This window comes from Geotrypetes seraphini, chromosome 8 (assembly GCF_902459505.1).
Source record: "Geotrypetes seraphini chromosome 8, aGeoSer1.1, whole genome shotgun sequence".
NCBI lineage: Eukaryota > Metazoa > Chordata > Amphibia > Gymnophiona > Dermophiidae > Geotrypetes > Geotrypetes seraphini.
Genome location: NC_047091.1, coordinates 22,066,506 through 22,086,378, shown reverse-complemented (window position 1 = coordinate 22,086,378; position 19,873 = coordinate 22,066,506). Strand labels below are relative to the sequence as shown.

The window sequence follows — 19,873 nt, the reverse complement described above, 5'->3', positions numbered from 1 at the left end:
CTTATTTCCTAATTGGGGGTGTGGGTTTGTTGTGTTTTGTTTTGTTTTTTTTTCTTTTCTATATATCACCTTGGAAAGTGGACTAACACAGCCACTACTAAGGCCAAAATGCCCAAAACAAATGTGGATCTGTCCAGGCAACTGTATATTTCAGTTATAATAAATCCTACATAACTGTCAAAAGTATTTTCCTCTTACTTTATGTAAGACTAAAATACCAGAAACCATTTTAGATCAAGATGTAAGGGGGGAAACTTTGCAAAGTTTTTTACCTGACTGCTAGAAGTCTGGTTTTTCTAGTCTAGGTTAAATCTAAATCCAAGTAGGTAACACTGAAATCCATCTGTAAAATAAAACCATCTTTTTTTGGGGATGGGGGGAGGGGAACTAACCCAGCAAACTAATCTGTTTTTATTTCCGCCTTTCAGGCCTATTTCTATTTTGAAGTTTAAAAAGTTAAGTTTTCATCTAATCGGGTAGATCCCAATGAAGGCCTAACAGACCCTGGCTTAAACCCTGACTGAGCTTTCGCTCTCTCTATTTGGAAAGACTAAAATATTTCTTTTGAGGTTTTTTTTTAATTCCATTCTTTCAAATGTTCACAAACCCCATCAAAGGTTGGTGTAGCATCATTTTAAGGAAATAGCATGTCAGCTTTCCTGTAAGCATTTCTTTTTCAATGTTTTTATGATGTAGCGGAGAAAATGAGCAGTCTGAATTATTAAAACAATTTTGCTACAAGAAAGACATTCGCCATATGCCCCGAAGTATACTGATTTTCAGTTCGGTTAGCTCGGTAGAATGTAAAGATACATCTTTGTTTCCTGTAGTTTTGAATTTAAGAGACACTCGATTGCCCATCCTACAAAGGCTCCCTTAAGCATGCAAATTTATAGTCGCCCATCTCTACAAGGAAACAATCCAACTTAATATGTGCCATGAATATTTGATTTAGAGGCAAATAGAGAAAGCTAAGAGAAAAGCGGCGGGTGGGGGGGGGGGGGGGGAGGGAGACGAGTTTATGCCTCTTGCTGTCGTGTTTAAAACATTTTCCATAATCTGCAGGGTATTTTTTTTTTGTTTTTTTTTTAATACCTGCCCAACTTGCCATCTGCCTGCAGAGCAAAGCCCTCTGGTTAAAAATAACTCAGCTCTGTAAAATATGCTTCTAATAAAGCTTTCATCTGCCTGTTATTGAGAGCATTTGTAACAAGACAGATTTATACCGCAGCCCGATAACTCGTATGAAATATTTAAGCCTTGCTCTCGGCTCTTCAGCGTTTGCAGGCAACCTCGTGCTAGTTTTTTTTATTTGGGCATTTTCACGCATGTCCAACCAGGCAGAGAGTCGGGATTTTGCTACAATCGGGACAAGCCCCGGTTCTAAAAGTTGGGGATCAGCAGGGGCAGGACACGGCTTTGATCCGTGCAGGCTGCAAAGCAATGTTGCACTGTTTTAAGAAAAAGTTTAAAATAGAGGGTGGGAGGAATTTTGGGCTCTGATTAAGGCAGCTTTTTGCAAACACTCCACATAGTTGTATTGGACACATAATGCAGTACACAAGCACATCCCGTCCCTCTCAACAAGTTAAAGAGAAAATTGGAGCCCTAATTAAGAAGCTAGCCTAAATTATTTCAGCTTAAACTGAGATATGTCTTATTTCAATAACTGGCAATTTCGGTCTCTTGTTTCAATTGTATGCAATTTTTTCATCCTTTCCCCCTCCCAAGAAAAAAAAGAGCAAAAGTCTATTATTGTTTAAAAGTAAAATCAGTTATTAGAGAGGAAGAAATTTGGAAAACTATACAGTAGATTCAACTTATAGCGTTCCTTGTCTTTTCTTTCCTAGATTTATGGCTTCTTGGAAGATATGTACCCCATAAATGTAGGTATCGATGTCATTGTAAAGCAAGACTTCCTTCTGATGGGTTAAGAGATGCTTAATTCCCGCAGGGAAGCAATGGGGCTTTCTGAGCTGCACCAGGCATGTAGGCGCAGGTTTCTTTGGTCTGCCTCGCCTGAATATGCTGGCTTCTCTTGAACATACTTTGATAATTCATAATTTTCATTGCAACACCTTACTGCATGCCAAGCTCTTAATGCACAAATGTTTGTAAGAAAGTCTTGTTTTTATCCCCCCTCCCAAGGTAACTGCTCCCAGATTCTTTCTGTATAACTTAGGCCTGACCTAGCTGATAGGCCTTCATTTCCCATAATGCCAGGTTGGTGTAGCATTTTAAAGTGGGTAGTCCAGCCAAGAACCGAAACTCCAGCATTTTCTATTTCTTGAAAAGTATTAGCTAAATTGCTTGGGAGGGGGGGGGGGAAGGGGCACCCTACCCCCATTTCCGCTTGCCAAGATTTCAAATGTACCTTTTCTAATTCTTTGGCTTGTATTAGTTAAACCTCTGTGCTCATTGCTGGTGGCCTATGCATAGTAAACTGGTTCTCCTATTCCTTTTTCCATGGAATAATTGCTACCATCGCCACCCGTAATTAAGGGGCTGTCTGATTCATCCTGCCTTCTAGTTGCATCATCTTCCACTCACCTCTACTGGCTGAAGCATTTTAATTACACCGTTTTTATTTGCTCTGTAAATACCCTTCGACTGCCACAGAAAAACAATAGCGAACTGGAGCCCAGACTGAAAATCTCACATTCAAACCCTGTCAATGTCCCAGACACACAAAATGGGTGGAAAAGTCTTTAGTACAAGTCCCAAAGCCTTATACTTCCTTAGTTTATGAAGTAAACCGTTTTCGGATCTGAAGAAGGGGTTACCTATTAAGTTAGTCCAATAAAAAAAAGCTACAAATGGGGGAGGGGTTTCTGGAAAGGCACCTTCTCAAAATAAATTCATAGCCGCAGGAGAGAACCTTTCCCGTTTCGGCAGAATCTCCAACTTTAGTTACCAATCTAAGGATCCTGCACTTGGTCCCAGTCAAAAATGTGGACATATTATTTTTCAGGTCAACTCTTTTTATTATATCAAACATTGAAAGATATTGCAACAATTAATATCCAGAATGAGCTATAATTTGAAATGTCCCCCCCCCCCCAAGAGAACTAAAGAAAATCTGACACTATTTTTGAATGTTATTAAACATGAAGTGATACCACCAAACAACATAATTCTCGACAGTATTTCAGCTTGCAGTTCTTGAATGTGGTGTGTGTAGAGGTCTCGAGCATAGGTTGATATTTTGGAGGATGTGACATCTTTTGATTTGGATTATAGGAAGATGGGATTGCATATGAGGGTGGTCTGAAAAGTTTGGTAACATAACATTATACTTATAAACCGCATTACCGTAAGTTCAATGCGGTGAACAAAAGATTAAAAATAACATAACCTAAGGATGATTTAAATTAGTTTGCTAAATATTTTGAAAAAAGATGAGTTTTCAATTGAGTGCTTGTAAGCACAAGCACTACTCAACAGTGGTCTAAATTCCCCGTCATAGAAAGCGGCCTGAAATGCTAGTGTATGTTCCAAGGATTTTTTGCTCTTACAACCTTGAGCAGACGGAAAATTAAACAATGCATATGATTCTCTCCTATGTTTATGGAATGCTATGAGAAATCTATCGGTCATATAGTTTGGAGCAATACCGTACGCAACTTTGTAACAAAGACAACACAGCTTAAACAAAACACGCGCCTCCACTGGAAGCCAATGCAACTCACGGTAGAAAGGAGTCGCGTGATCATATTTCTTTAGACCATAAATTAATTTGATCCCCATATTTTGAATCAGTCTAAGCCTAGCCATCTCTTTCTTGGTACATGTTGCAATAGTCGAGAAGACTTAGAAGTAACGACTGAACTAAAAGTTTAAAGGCCGGAAACTCAAAATATGATTTTATGGTACGCAGCTTCCGCAATGTGTAATAACCCTTTTGCACCAAAGCATCTACTTGCTTTTTCATGGTCAAGTGTTGATCTACAACAACTCCCAATATTTTAATCGTTGGATTGATCCTATAGAGTGTTGAGTCTATAGTAATTGATGGTTCATGTAAAATTATAGGTGGAGACGCAACAAAGAATGTGGTCTTAACATGATTTAATTTGAATTTAAATTCTTGCATCCATGATTCCATCAGTTTCAGTAGAGACTCAATTAGCCCCCTTCGAGAGCTATACACTTACCCCCTCCTTTATAAAGCTGCGCTAGCATTTTTAGCACCGGCCGCGGTAGTAACAGCTTGGACGCTCATAGGAATTCTATGAGCGTCAGAGATGTTACCGCGGGGGGGGGGGGGGGAGCGACGCTAAAAACACTAGTGTGGCTTTGTAAAGGAAGGGATTAGTCCAATGAGTTTCCAGTTTTGTGGTTTTGAGGGTTTTTTTTTTGGGGGGGGGTTCATCCTGACAACTTAATGGACCGTGGCGTCATCTCATGGAAATTTACTAAACTTTTTCAAACCACCCTCATGTTTATAAATGGACAAATTAAAAAATAAATGTTCTAATAAGTGAAAGTCCATGGTGGAACTTGAATAGGTAGCAAGTGGAGTTCAATAGAGTTGGCTCTTTGACTTACTGTGCATGGCGATGTCTGCCTTATTAGCTAATGCTGGATGGGGCACAGAATGGGCATGGACTGGCTTATGACTAATACGCTCTATTAACTGCATCGATTTGTGTGCTTAAAGCTCTCTCTTGGTAGTTTCCCAATCATTCAATGCAAAAGTTAATGCGGGGATACTGTTAAAACCTCTGCCTTAATTGCTGTGGTGTTCCAGCAATGGCTGCAAACCCTCGGAGCAGCTTAGTAAATAGGGCCTGGTATGAGTGAGTTTTGAAGCACCAGGAAGGGAGTTCCAACAATGCCCCCCTGTGACCTCATAATGTGATGGGATTCCCTTGAAATTCCAATGGAGGAATTGAGCTTAACGGGAAACAGTAGCTGGTGTTTTTGGTTGGCCAGTGTTCCTCGTCTTGACCCCTCCCCCCCTTTTTTTCCCGTGCATGCAGGGTTTTTTTGAAGGTGTGCATATGGGCCCTGTTCATCCGTGTCAAAATATACAGCACTGCATATACCTTTCAGCGCTATATAAGTGATAGCAGTAATAGTCTGGCCGATCCCTTCTTCTGCAATCAATCATTCTAGATCCATATATTTGTATCTAGCCTAACAGACCTTTTTGTTATTTACGCTGCCATTTTGTTTTCAGCACAGGCAGAACCAGTCTCTCGCTGTCCCCATGGAGACGCATTGAGTGGCAGTTTTGGTTTTCCTACAAAATGCAGTGGGGCAAAACCAGCCATTATTTTGTACTAAACAAAGGGAGCCAGTTGACCATCTTAAAAGTTGTGTACATGTAATAATACATATTACATTCTATATCCATCCATGCATATCATATCCTTTTCGCTTTATAAAATGTTTAAGCTCTTCCAGAACCTGCTTCCATCCAGTGAACATAAGAATTGCCATACTGGGACAGACCGAAGGTCCATCGAGCCCTGTATTCTGTTTCCAACAGTGGCAACCCAGGTCCCAAGTAGCAAACAGATTCTATGCTGCTTCTCCTAGGAATAAGCAGTGGATTTCCCCAGATCATCTCAATAATGACCTATGCACTTCTCTTTTTAGGAAATTATCCAAACCTTTTTAAAACCCCGCTAAGCTAACCGATTTCACCACATTCTCTAGCAACAAATTCCAGAGTTTAATTACATGTGTGAAGAAATATTTTCTCTGGTTTGTTTTTAAATGTACTACTTGGTAGCTTCATCACATGTACCCTAGTCCCAGTATTTAGCCTTTCCTCATAGAAGTTAGTCGACCCATCCCTTTTATCATTTTTGTCACCCTTCTCTGTACCTTTTCTAATTCCTCTATACTCGAGGTGTGGCCGTACCATAGAGTGATACAAGGGCATTATGACGTTTTCATCTTTTGTTTTCCATTCCTGATAATTCCTAACATTCTATTTGCTTTCTTAGCCACCACTGCACATTAAGTTGAGGGTTTCAATGTATCCTCAATGATGACACCTAGATCCTTTTCCTGGGCAGTGAATCCTAACGTGTTCCTCTTTCACACATGCATCACTTTGCACTTGATCAAATTAGACGTCATCTGCCATTTTGCTGCCCAGTCTCCGAAGGTGCTCTTACAATTTTTCACAATCCTTTGGCGATTTAATAACTGAACAACTTTGTCATCAGCAAACTTTAATTATTTCACTAGTTATTGCCATCTCTAGACCTATTCGGAGCAGTGTAATTTTAAAAGCTTTTCAGGTTTTTTCATAGGGATGGTCTCGCACCACAAAACCTGGCCACTCGGTTCCTCTTGGATTTCCTTCTGGTTTATCTACTTGAGGAAGGGCAGGCAAGGATTTTCCTAATCGAGACTTTTGTTGCTTTGAAACAGTAACTGCCCGAGTAGTCTGTCAGCTCCGGAGTCCCCACGGGCATTCTCCTGGCCCTCTTCAGGGCTGCCTCTATAATAAGAAGCAGAGTAAGAACTGAGCCTCATAGTCCCCGTTGCACAAATTGATATTAAGGTTGAGGGCTGACACCAGACAGAAACGTATTCAACAGCGAAGTAAACCATTTATAGAGCAACAAGATTAAATGAAGTTAAAACAATATAGGCAGGTATCTGTTCCAGCAGAGGGAAAACTAAGTGTGCAAATATAATATAAGACTTCCTCATGCATCCGTGTTCAGTTCCATTATCTGTCCAGTCCTTTTTTAAGATGGTGCTTTTTTTTTCCCCTCGAAGGCATCTTTCTGTGGCTGAGCAGCAGTGCCTGAAGTTAAGAAACTCGGGTCCAGAACTGCTTCTCGTGACAGGTGGCGAGGTGGAGATGCCAGGAATGAGTTTATACTTATTACTACTGTGTGTTATCACATTTAGCTCCCCTTTGTAGTAACCAGATCCCACTGCATAAAATGGGACTAGCAGTAAAATAGCATGTGATAACATGCTTAGTGCATGCCAGTGTTCTACAGCCTGATAATAACACTAGCTGTTTGGGAACTGGCCGTTCATGGTAGAAAAATATAGTGGATGGGCAGACTGGAAACGGAATGTACAAAACTATTTCTCAATAGTTTTGTCATCTTTGTGCACTGACCACGTAGTAATTTTTTTTTTTGCAGGGGAAAGGGATGGGGTTTGATATAGCACCTTTACTATTAGTACTTTTTATTTCTATAGCACACATGTTTATCATGCACGCTTGCCTAACCACTTTGCCAAATCCCGTCATACTTATTAACCATGCTTTGCAAAGCTGTTTGCCATGCTGTTTTGCCGAACTGTACTCGCCATGCTGCGTCTCGCTGTTTCATGTTTTACCATGCCGTTAGCTATGCTTTGCTATCTTGTCTAAGTTTACCATGCTATCTTGTGAACGCACTATGTCCGAGAATGCAGCACCATGGTTGCAGCTACAGCTTAGGCACTCTGAGGTTGTGCGCGCAGGCCCACGCGGGTCACCTGTTCCCCCGTTGTGAGCCCACCAGAACAGTCGGGGAATTATGCTTGAGTACCTGAATAAATTCGTGTAAACTGTTCTGAGCACCCCTGGGAGAATGGGTATAGAAAATTGAAGAAATAAATACACAAGAGATGGCCCCTGCTCAGAAGAGCTTATAATCGAATGATGACAAGACACACAGGACAAAGAGTGAATCATATGCTGTGTAACCAGAGGTTCTTATTTTGTACCTGGGGCAAGAGAGGGTTGCCCAGAGTCTTGAAGAGCTGCAGCGGGCATTGAAGCCAATTCCCCTGGATCTCGGGCCACTGCATGAACCATTGGGCTGGGGGGAGGGGGAGGCAGGGTGTCGGCAGTGGAGAATGGGGGTGACTGCTATAAGTGCACATGTACTGGGTAACGTCAAACTCAATGTGGGATCCCTTACCACTTCCAAAGCAGCAGGCGGGAAGTGCTCCATGGCCAACAAAACATAATGGGAAAAGGCAGATGCTATAAACGGACTAGTGTGTGGGAGAAGTGACGTAGGGGCCTCTAGGGAATGGGTTTAGTGCACCCTTAAGTCAGAGGAAACCAAACTGCGGTTACCCGGTAGGGGCAGTATGTACTTGCAAAGGGTCTCCCCATTAAGTGGTCTCTGCTCCTATAAGTTGTGTGTTTTAGAGGAAACGTAACTGATTATATCTGGTCTGTTCAGTTCATTCTTAAGCTTCTCACGTGTTAGGATTTGGCTTCTGGTCTCTGCTGGCTGCTGCATGGTGCAGGCATATTCACATGTGCATCATATGTTGGCACGTGGGCACATTGCCTACACGGCTCTCACTCGACAAGGAAAATTCCCCCAAAGATCCTGGATTTTAGGATTCCCAGAGCACCTTAGTCTGCCCTGTCCATATACGACACTGGGAAAGTTCACATGAGCGCTTCATGAACATTTAATTTCTGTCAGAGTGCCCCTTTGAATTTTTAATGACATTAATGACATTCCAATTTTTTATGACACTTACAATAAAGCTGAGATCTTTTTCTTAAAGGCAATAAGGCATGAGTAGTCTGAGATGTTAATACAGCCACCTCGCAGCCTTGACACCAGCCCAGAGATCAGTGACATATCTTACATCTATAACATAATAACACGAGAAAAGCCTTACTTGTCCATTAAGCCCAGTAGCCTGTTCTCATAGTGGCCAATCCAAGTCCCTAGTACCTGGCCAAAACTCAAGGAGTAGCAACATTCCAGAATCTCAGAGTAAGCAAGATTCCGGAACCCCAAAGAGTGGCAACATTCCATGTTACCGATCCAGGGCAAGAGGTGGACTTTTCCTCCAGGAACTTGTCCAAACCTTTCTTAAAACCAGCTGTGCTATCCGCAACACGTTCCAGAGCTTAACTATTCTCCGAGTGAAAAAATATTTCCTCCTATTGGTTTTAAAAGTATTTCCCTGTAACTTCGAGTATCCCCCTAGTCTTTGTAATTTTTTGACGGAGCAAAAAATTGATCCACTTGCACCCGTTCTCCTCCACTCAGGATTTTGTAGACTTCAATCATATCTCCCCTCAGCTGTCTCTTTTCCAAGCTGAAGAGCCTTAACCGTTTGGGAACAAAAGAGAAGGATATGCCAGTTTATGTGAAAAGTCCTTTATTAAATCCTTTTCACCTAAACGGACTCAATTAAAACTTGAAGTACTGTATTTAAAGAACGCTACCGGATGCAAGCAGTGCTGTACAGAGGTAGGAAGAGAACCTTGCACAAGTGTAGAAGGGAGTTTAATCCCTCCTGCCTGTGCTAGAAGGAGTCTCGTGTTGTGGAGATTCTCCGTCTCGGCCAAGAACAGACTGTCCGGCATGTTTTCACAGCTCGGGCACAGGACTTGCACTGCAGCTGTCATTTCACCTCCTGCCACCTCTGCTGGAGTTTGAGATGTGCAAAACTGAAAGCCACCAGTGGTTCAGGGAAACTAGCTGTATTGTCCAGTCTACCTTAATGAGGGGGGTGGGGGGTATATTCCATTCTTTGATTATCTCAGCACCCTGAGGTTGTGAGTTCAAATCTCTCACTGCTCCTTGTGACTAAGGGCAAGCCACTTAATCCCCCTCTTTGCCCCAGGTACACTAGATAGAGTTTGAGTCCACCAGGATGGATAGGGAAATATGATAAAAGTACCTGAATGTAAAACCACTTAGGATAGAAATGGTATATAAAATAAATAAGTTTATTTATTGAGATTTGATTGTCCACAATTATTCTATTCATCACACTGCAAATGCTGGCTGGATTCTAGTCATGAATGTATAAAAATGGTGAGAAGCTGATCTAGGGGTGTCCAGTCTCAGTCGTTGAGGGCGACAACCAGTGGAGTTTTCAGGATTTCCCCAATGAATATTCATGTGGTCTATTTGCAGACACTGACTCCATTGTGTGCAAATAGATCTTGTACATATTTATTTTGGAAATCCTGGGAACCCGACTGGGTTCTGTCCCTCGAGGACCCAGCCAGTCTGCTTCTCTGTTCTTTCTCTTCCTTAAAGTTCCCCACATGGTTTTATTTCAGGATTGTTCAGAGCCCTGCTCTGATGGTTCATCCTAATTCCTGGAGACTCCAAAATGAATGTTGATGTGCACTGTAGAGGTCTCTGCCACTGATCTGTGGCCAGATTTAAGATTTTGGTGCCTTAGGTAACATAATAATATGATGGCAGATAAAGGCCAAATGGCCCATCCAGTCTGCCCATCCACAGTAACCATTATCTCTTCCTCTCCCTAAGAGATCCCACGTGTCTATTGCGCGCCTTCTTGAATTCAGATACAGTCTCTGCTTCCACCACCTCTTCCGGGACACTGTTCCAATTATCTACCACCCTTTCTATACAAAAGTATTTCCTTAGATTACTCCCGATTACTCCTGAATCTATCGCCTCTTAACTTTATCCGATGCCCTCATTCCAGAGCTTCCTTTCAAATAAGAGACTTAACTTGCGCACATTTACACCACGTAGGTATTTAAACATGGGGCTGGGAAAGCTGATGAGAGTTCCCTGGAGACTGAAAAAGCAGGAGTAGGGAGTATTGGGTCAAAGTGCCTCAGTGGAGCTTCTGAAGTGGTGGGCAGCCCTCATGTAAGTGGAAAAATCTAGTTTCCTTCATCATATCTGTTACCCTCTCCTTAATAACTATTGAACAACTTAAACCAATTTAATTGAAATTTCTGCCCTGGCCTGGACAGTAGAGCGGTTGGTGAGCTTCAGTTGTACTCTTCATATCTCCAACTCATGGCAATAATTAAGTACAGCTGAACCTCTCTTCCATTTTTTTCACATTAGAATGATCATTTGCTAGAGCTGGCTTATCCAGAATGCTAGATTTTGGAATGTTTTTGGATATTTGGACTCTTAGCATGAGTTGTGTTTACAGTAATGTGTTTGCAGTCTGCAGTGGTTGACCTGTGAATTAATGCATCCTTGGGTTGTGAAGCTACTAAGTTGTAGATTTAAAACACCCAGAGGATATTAAGTGTTTTACGTATAAAATGTATTCTTTACTGTTTTCACTTATTGAAAGTGTAAAAATGAATAAAGAATTTAAAACGTAAAACAAACCAGAGAGAATATTTCTTCACACAACGTGTAATTAAACTCTGGAATTTGTTGCCTGAAAATGTGGTGAAATCAGTTAGCTTAGCAGGGTTTAAAAAAAGACTTCAATAATTTCCTAAAGAGACATCCATAGGCCGTTATTCAGATGGCTTTGGGAAATCCTCTGCTTATTCCTAGGATAAGCAGCATAAAAATCTGTTTTACTACTTGGGATCCAGCTGGGTACTTGGGACCTGGGTTGGCCATTGTTGGAAACAGGATACTGGGCTTGACGGACCTTCAGTCTGTCCCATACAATTCTTATGTTCTTATGTGAGCCAAGTATAGGACAATCGAGCTATTGTGACATCACTGCTGAGGTTGGCTTTTAGGCATTGGTGGAATGAGGCATTATGACATCAGTCTCGGCTCTGGAATGTTGCTACTCTTTGGGGTTTCTGTCAGGTACTTGGGACCTGGGTTGGCCACTGTTGGAAACGGGATACTGGGCTTGATGGACCTTTTGGTCTGTCCCAGTACAGCAGCTCTCATGATCTTTTAATTTGACAGTTTTAGAAAAAGGTATCTTGAATCTGTTTATTTAAAAAATTTATATACTGCCTATAATCTAAGCGGTTTCCATAAAATAAACATACATAGTTTAAACACAAAACTTAAAATTAACAAACTTCATTCACTCTGAGCTAAAATTATGGATAAACATTTTTTTCGATATTTAAACAGGCACAGGGTGGTAACTATGATCGAATGCTTCAAGTCCAACGGATCTTGGACGGAGCATGTTTAAGTAAATCTACCGCTTAAATGAAATGGCCCCTACACAAGGTATAACCGTCATGTAACAAAAACCTCTTGTTACAAGCAGCTTAAATGTATTTCCAGAGATCCTTAAGGTGTTTGTTAGTATAATTAACTATAGCACATCGGTAAAATATCTGAGATAATAACAATACACCAGAGCCCAGGCTTCTCACCAGTTCATTAAATGGAGCTACAGTATAAGCTCTTTAGGGTAAACCGTTCTCTCTTTCCTTTAATTTTTAATATGTCATTATTTCAGGGGCAACATTTGCTCTAAGCTGCTTTTTTTTTTTTTAAATTTAAAAGATGTGGGTTTATGCCGCTGCATTCCTACCGTCAAGGGTAGTGGAGCAACATCACAGTTTCAATTGTGAGGGATTAGGAAGGTCACCTGAGATCTTGGCCTGTGTGATGAAACTATGATTTTGCTACATCACCCCTGATGGTAGGAACGCGGTGACAGACTTCTGAGCTCCTAAATTTGACCCTCTTTTACAAAGCTGTGCAGCCGAGGATTGGGCGGCAAACGCTCCGATATTCAGTTCCTATGGGCCTTGACGCATTTACCGCACCGGCCTGTGCTACCAGCTTTAGTAAAAGAGAGGGTTTATGCCCTATTTTCAGCCAAAATTAGGAGTATAACTTCAACTGAAAATTACCTTGATTCAGGCCTACGATTTATTTGCTTAATGTATCGGCCTAGCTCTGAATATCACTGAGAAGCTGCCAACTTTTCTCTGTTGGCATCCACTTCTTAAGATTCTAAGTTTAGTGAAATTTTGAGTATCGATTCATGCACGCAGCCCTACTAAATTTTCAAAGAGGCCACTTATGAGCTTAACTCTCAAATGGGTCCTTTTACAATGGTAGGCTGCTGAGACGCCCGTTCTGCTCCTAAAGGCAGCTCAGCATTTAGGGCCTAATTCTTGCAAATGTGCGTCCCAATGGCAGCCAATCGGGAAGTACTTTTTTTTTTTTTTTTTAACCTCCCCGAGGCAGGATGCCAAATTTGCAGGCCTCGAGTGCATCTACAGAGATGTGTAGCAATGGTTAAGCACGCCCAAAGCGGGGTGTGGGCATGGCTTCGCCCAAATATGACCTTGGGTGGGCTTAAGCGTCGGTACGTGTCTCCGAATATGGGAGACAGACGCTTGAAATGCTGGCCTACATTTGGGGCGTCTGTCCGGGAGTGTAGGCATAGGACGCCGGTGCGTGATGACACTGATCCCGGCGTCCTATACAGAATCAGGCCCTTAATGTGCGCTACTTGGCAGTGAACCCTTGTAAAAACCCGCCAAAGCTAGGGTTACCAGATTTTCCGTCCCACTCATCCCCGTCATGCCCCAGCCCCGCCTCCAATCCCGCACCCTGCTGCCTGTTCTCGTTGGGCAGCACATACGTAGATGCATGCACACGTGCCATCATCATGTCATATCTGTGCATGCACGGATATCCTCCTGCCTGAAGGACCCCTAACCTGTCCGGGGAAATCCGGACGTCTAGTAACCCTAGCCAAAGCTAGGAGTATAAATCCATTGAATATCAAGCCCAATATTACTACAGTATTTAGATAGAAATTAGCTCGTTAAGGGCTCCTTTTATGAAACCGCAGAGGAGCTTCTTACCAGGGGCCAGCTCGATGCTTATTTTATTCCAACGAGTGTCTCAGCATTTACCTCGCCAGCCCACAATAAGAATCTCTTCCACGGTTAGTAAAACTCAGCGTAAATGATAGAGAGCCTAAAAAAACTCACGAATACTCTTCTTCCTTGCCTCATGTGAGACAGAGGGCTAGAAATGCCTCAGGATGGCATGTACTTATTCACTGCGGTTAGTCTCTGGGACCTAAGAATAGCCAGACTGGATCCATCTAATAATAATAATAATAATAACTTATGTTCTTTATTTTGTTCTTTATTGGCTTGAATGGGCAGAACCCACATTGCTTTGGGTTACTGTCTAAACCAGGACTGTCTCTCAAAATCTCCAGCCTGGAACTGGATAACTCTTCATCGTTGCCTTTCTCTAACTTGAGGAATCTCCAAGATGGCAGATGGACTGATGCCTTTACCTCAGGTTTCAAGTGAATGTTAAAACCCTTCCAGAACTGTTGCATGAACTGGCAGTTGATTGCCAGCATAGGGAAGCTTATGTTCTTATGTTCTTTATTTTTCTATACCGCCATAGTCAGGCGACTTCTAGGCGGTTTACAATGTAAGAAGGCTGGACATTCAGCGAATAACAAAGGTCTTAGTACAGTACAATGCTAATACAATACAATAAGTCCACATATAATACAATACAGTAAGTCTAAATACAATACTATACAATAAGTTTAAATACAGTACCGAACAAAGAGTCTAGATGCCGTACAATAGTTTACCCAGGTCCCAAGTAGCAACCATTCCATCGTTGTTTAGGATACAGGTTGAACTAAGGGACTGGCTGGCGAGAGGGGTACTGGTACTCCTTCCTTTACTATTGGATTTCTTCATTTTTGCAAACTGGTACCATCATTATTTTCTGATTGTTCCTGTCACTCTAGAGCAGTGGTCTCAAACTCAAATCCTTTGTAGGGCCACATTTTGGATTTGACGGTACTTGGAGGGCCTCGGAAAAAATAGTTAATGTCTTATTAAAGAAATGACAACTTTGCATGAGGTAAAACTCCTTTAAAGTTTAAAAATCTTTCCTTTTGGCTAAGTCTTTATAATAATATTGTAATTTATAGCTAAAGGGACATATGATCAAGAAACACTTTTTTTTTACTTTTGTGATTATGATAAACATACCAAGGGCCTCAAAATAGTACCTGGCGGGCCGCATGTGGCCTCCGGGCCGCGAGTTTGAGACCACTGCTCTAGAGAAATACAGAGATGCCGAGTTACCCAGTTCCAAGCTGGAGATGTTGGGACAGTCCTGGTTTTGTCACCATCCTATCCTGTTGCAGCACTGGCTTGAATGGGCAGAACCCACATTGCTTTGGGTTACTGTCTAAACCAGGACTGTCTCTCAAAATCTCCAGCCTGGAACTGGATAACTCTTCATCGTTGCCTTTCTCTAACTTGAGGAATCTCCAAGATGGCAGATGGACTGATGCCTTTACCTCAGGTTTCAAGTGAATGTTAAAACCCTTCCAGAACTGTTGCATGAACTGGCAGTTGATTGCCAGCATAGGGAAGCATTTGTTTTGCCCCTCTGGTCTCATCTAGTCTAGACCCAATGGAACAGCTGTGTCCTGTGCATTCACTGCCTCCTGGCAATGGGGCTTTCTCCCCAGGCCATGGCTTACAAACTACCTAATTTAGACTGAAGATATAAAGATGCTGAAAATGTAACAGGATTTGGAATTCCTGAAGAAATAAGACATTGCAGACAGGTTGTATTTATTTACTAGGATTCTTTAACCACCTTTTTGGAGAGGTACCCAAGGGTTGTATTGGTACAACCCATGCTGTCAGTCTGTCGCCTCTAGTTAATTCAATAGAAACAGCTGGGCATGGGACCAACTAATTTCAGACAGACGTGGAGAGAATCTTTTCTAGAAAGTATGTGGTTCTACCTGTCTAGGCATTAATATTTCCAGGTTCACTTTTTAATCCTCCTATCCTTGCTGTGGTTAACTTGTGTGATTCATTTTTTTTGAGCCTTTAAGACTTGACACCATGTAAAGGGTCTCTGTATTGGCATATCTGGCTGTAGGGCAGGAGTGAGGTGCATTGGTAGAGCTGTGTGTGAGGGTCTCTGTACTGGAATATCGGGAGCGCAGCGTGTGAGGGTCTCTGTACTGGCATATCGGGCGTGTTGTAGGGCAGCAGTGAGGTGCATTGGCAGAGCTGTGTGTGAGGGTCTCTGTACTGGAATAGCAGGGGGTGCTGTAGGGCAGGAGTGAGGTGCATTGGCAGAGCTGTGTGTGAGGGTCTCTGTACTGGCATATCGGGTGTGTTGTAGGGCAGGAGTGAGGTGCATTGGCAGAGCTGTGTGGGAGGGTCTCTGTACTGGCATATCGGGAGCGCTGCAGGGCAGGAGTGAGGTGCAGTGGCAGAGCTGTATTATGAAAACATGAGGTGAATGCACGAAGTGTCGGGTATTTTGAAGTTCTGTTAGATTCTCTCTCTAAGTTTATAATTCATTTTTCATAACTTTTCCCTGTCGCACAGCACATCCCGACTTGCACACTTCCAGGAAGCAACTAAAGTGAGAGGCTCTGAATGAACTCTTTCCTTAGAACTGGGGGGGATAAAGTCTGTACCTCCCTCTGGATTTTCAGAGATGCCTGCGATTTGGTGCATCTCTGCCTCTAGTCTTCTCCACCAAAGATATTCTTCATTTTTCACCACCCTGTTTCCTTTTGGCTCCTATTTGGTTGCAAAACTCGTTACACATGTTTGGGCTGCCATCACAGCACGTCAATATCTTCTCCAGAGCAGAATGATTTAAAGCTGCATCCATCCAGCTGCCATGAACCCTGTCTCTAGATCAGGGATCTCAAAGCCCCTCTGAGGGCTGCAAACCAGTCGGGTTTTCAGGATTTCCCCAATGAATGTGCATGAGATCTATTTGCATGCACTGCTTTCAATGCATATTCATTGGGGAAATCCTGAAAACCTGACTGGATTGCGGCCCTCAAGGAGGGACTTTGAGATCCCTGCTCTAGAGGGAGCCCTTATGTTAGACTTCTTCTTATTCTCCTCTCCCAGTGCATTCTGGTATTGCAGTGCTGGTTTGTTTTTTTGTAAGAAGCAGGACTACAAATCCTACAAGGCGCTGCCTTGTAAGTCCAAAACCCAGGCTTAGTCAAGTCCAAGTATCGGAAATCCTCTGGAGACTGGTTTGCTTGTTTACTGCCCGCACAAATGTAAAGGCAGAAAACTTGAAAAAGGTTCCTTATACTGTGGCTCTTGCTGAAGCAGTGACTGCCGTGGAATGTAAAACTCAAAAACAGATAACATCAGGTAATAGGAAGGCCACATTTCATGTCAGCTCCCGAAAGATTCGGCTTAAGTCCTTTTGAAACTTTATGGTGCACTAACTGGACCTATTAAAGGGATTTTTAACCATATAATGGAGCACACAAAAAGCTGGAAGCCGGAGATCTGCTTCACAGAAAAAGCAAGTCTTACTTTTACAAAGTGATGTGTCTCCAGAGGTTCACTTTATAGTCATTTTAACAAGCGAAAAGAGACTCCCTGGCTGGATGTTATTTTTTTTTTTTTTAAAGTAATTTGATGATTTAAACAAACGACTTTTGCTCAAAATGTTGTCTGGCCACCTCCCAGGTTGGTTTTGATCCAGGTTAGATCCTTGCTTCACTTTAACCGTATCTCTTCTAATAGAAAATAATTTTTTTTTTTCTTTAGGCCTCTCCCGGGGTCAGGCTGATTCACTTCTGCGTTGTCCCAATACATCCTTAGCACGATGTTCATCATTGATGCCATTCACAGAAGTGTTGTCTTTTCTAGATTGACTTGGAGAATTAGGTATAATGGGTGCCTTTTTTAAAGGCCTTGTTCGTTTTATTAAGCGGTGCTTGGGTGGTCCACCGCATGTATTTATGAATTTAGAGCTTAGCTTTTGTCAAAGGGCTTCTTGCCAAATCGAAATATCTTTGGTGTTCCAAAGCTATCAGATGATCCCGTTTCAGGAGAACGACGACTTTGAACCTTTCCTGGGTAATAAGAAACATTCCAAAGCACTGAGATGCCTTTTAGCCCCAGCTGCTTCCCACAATGCATCGGTATTGGTGACTAAAGGCCTGGCATGATGGGAGTTCGTCCTTATGGGTCACAAAACCAAATGAATATGTATGAGGTATTTGCATGCATGCTGTCTTAATACTATGCAAATCTCTCTTACATATGTTCATAAAGGATATTCTGAAAACCTGACTGGTTTTGAAGTCCATGAGGACAGGAAGTGCTTCATGGTTCAGAACCACATAGTCGCATTATATTCTTTTAACAGGCAACATGTAATATTTTCTTTACATGGTTCTTCTTGGTTATTACACTTTGGTTATAAAAGTGTCCTGGGCTTTGCATGGTTCCTGAGTATCATACCCATACCTTCTGTGAAGAACTTATGTGCGCGACAGAAGAGCGGGACTTGGGTGTGATTGTGTGTGATGATCTTAAAGTGGCCAAACGGGTTGAAAAGGTGATGACGAAAGCTAGAAGGATGCTAGGGTGCATAGGGAGAGGTATGGATGCCCCTGTATAAGAGGAGGTATGGATGCCCCTGTATAGGACTCTTGAGACCTCATTTAGAATATTGTGTACAATTCTGGAGGCCGCACCTTCAAAAAAATATAAAAAGGATGGAGACGGTTCAGAGGAAGGCTACTAAAATGGTGCGTGGTCTTCGTCATAAGGCGTATGGGGACAGACTTAAAGATCTCAATCTGTATACTTTGGAGGAAAGGCCGGAGAGGGGAGATATGATAGAGATATTTAAATACTTATGTAAGTAAATGCGCATGAGTCGAGTCTCTTTCATTTGAAAGGCAACACTGTAATGAGAGGTCATAGAATGAAGTTAATAGGCTTAGGAGTAATCTGAGGAAATACATATTTTACAGAAAGGGTGGTAGATACGTGGAACAGTCTCCCAGAAGAGGTGGTGGAGACAGAGACTGTCTGAATTCAAAAGGGCCTGGGATAGGCATGTGAGATCTCTGAGAGAGAAAGAAATAATGGATACTGGGGAAGGGCAGACTGGATGGGCCATTTGGCCTTTATCTGCCATCCTAAAGCAAAGAAAAATAGCTAAGTAGATAAATCATTGAACAGGCTAGCAATCAAAATTAAAATGTTTATTTTTTTCAATATGGACTTTTGCAGTTTCCCCAACATTTCTCGATGGGGTGGGAAAAGCTGTCGTAGGAGAAACAAATCTCTCTTTGCAATGCCGTACAGTAACTGTATCTTCTCTTCCTCAGGCCAGTGACAAAACATTGCATTTACCCTGGGTTTAGATAATACAAACTGATCCAGGCCTTAGGTTATTCAGCTCAGTGAAAAGGTTGGGGTGGGGTGGGAGGATAGACAGACAGATGAGCAGTGAGCCTGTATCCAACAAACATTAACAGTCTGTGTGTCCCTTAAGTGAGAAGACAGATCAGGAGGGGCTGGATTGCAGTAGCTTTTGATGGCAACTTGATAGCTGGGGAAATAGGGCCAGTGCGGGGCAGACATTTTTCTGGACTGAAGTCCTGAAAATGGCAAGGATGGATCTAGAGCAATTATCAACCGGCTCTTACATATCTCAGGGGGGGGGGGGGGGATGACATTTTTATAATGGAACTTAGCAAGTAAAATGTACCGGGAGTGCTGAAAAATTTTCAGCCCAATCAAGAAGAGAATGACGTGGATATGGTTCAATCAATGATCTGAAACAATGTCAAAACGTAGAATTTTGTTTCTGCAAATTGGAAATTGACGAAATAAGATAACACTCTGTTCAGCTACGGTGGCAAAATAACACTCGGAATTTAGAGAAGTTGGTAGGTTGGGCTAAGAACTTTTCAGCATCTCCTGGTACGTAATAAAAGTGAGCCAAGTATAGGAAGACAATCAAGCCATTGTGACATCACTGATGAGGTTGGCTCTTATTGGTGGAATGAGGCATTATGACATCACAAGCTCAGCTCTGGTTACCAGAGACTGAAAGTCTTCACTCTACAAGGGGGTGATGAAAAGCTCTCAACCCAATAAGAAGAGAATGACCTGGATATGGTTCGATCAATGATCTGATGCAATGTCAAAACAAGAGAATTTCGTTTCTGCAAATTGGTACTTATCGAAATAAGATAATAAAGCCCAGAATTTAGGAAGTTGGTTGGCTGGGTTAAGAACTTCATATTAAAATACTGGCTTGTTGGTTCAACATTGCTTTTAGAATTGGATCATATACTGTATTCATAGAATAGCATGATGAGTTGTTTATTCTGAATGTCCATCCCTTGTGGGGTTTTGTGATATCTGCCGACGCATCTTGTATTGTGACGTTTTCCA

At 42.2% G+C, this 19,873-nt stretch overlaps 1 protein-coding gene across 2 annotated transcripts in view; it reads left to right on the top strand.

The window, feature by feature from the left end:
* Nucleotides 1-19,873, top strand: part of TFAP2E (transcription factor AP-2 epsilon) — a 67,147-nt gene that overhangs the window by 6,465 nt on the left and 40,809 nt on the right. The window contains exon 4 of one of the 2 annotated variants that reach the window (XM_033957074.1): nucleotides 1,851-1,886. The exons of the other annotated variant lie outside the window; for it this stretch is intronic. Within the exon in view, the coding sequence (XP_033812965.1) occupies nucleotides 1,851-1,886 (36 nt within the window). The remainder of the gene's footprint in view (nucleotides 1-1,850; nucleotides 1,887-19,873) is intronic. 2 annotated transcript variants of the gene reach the window in all.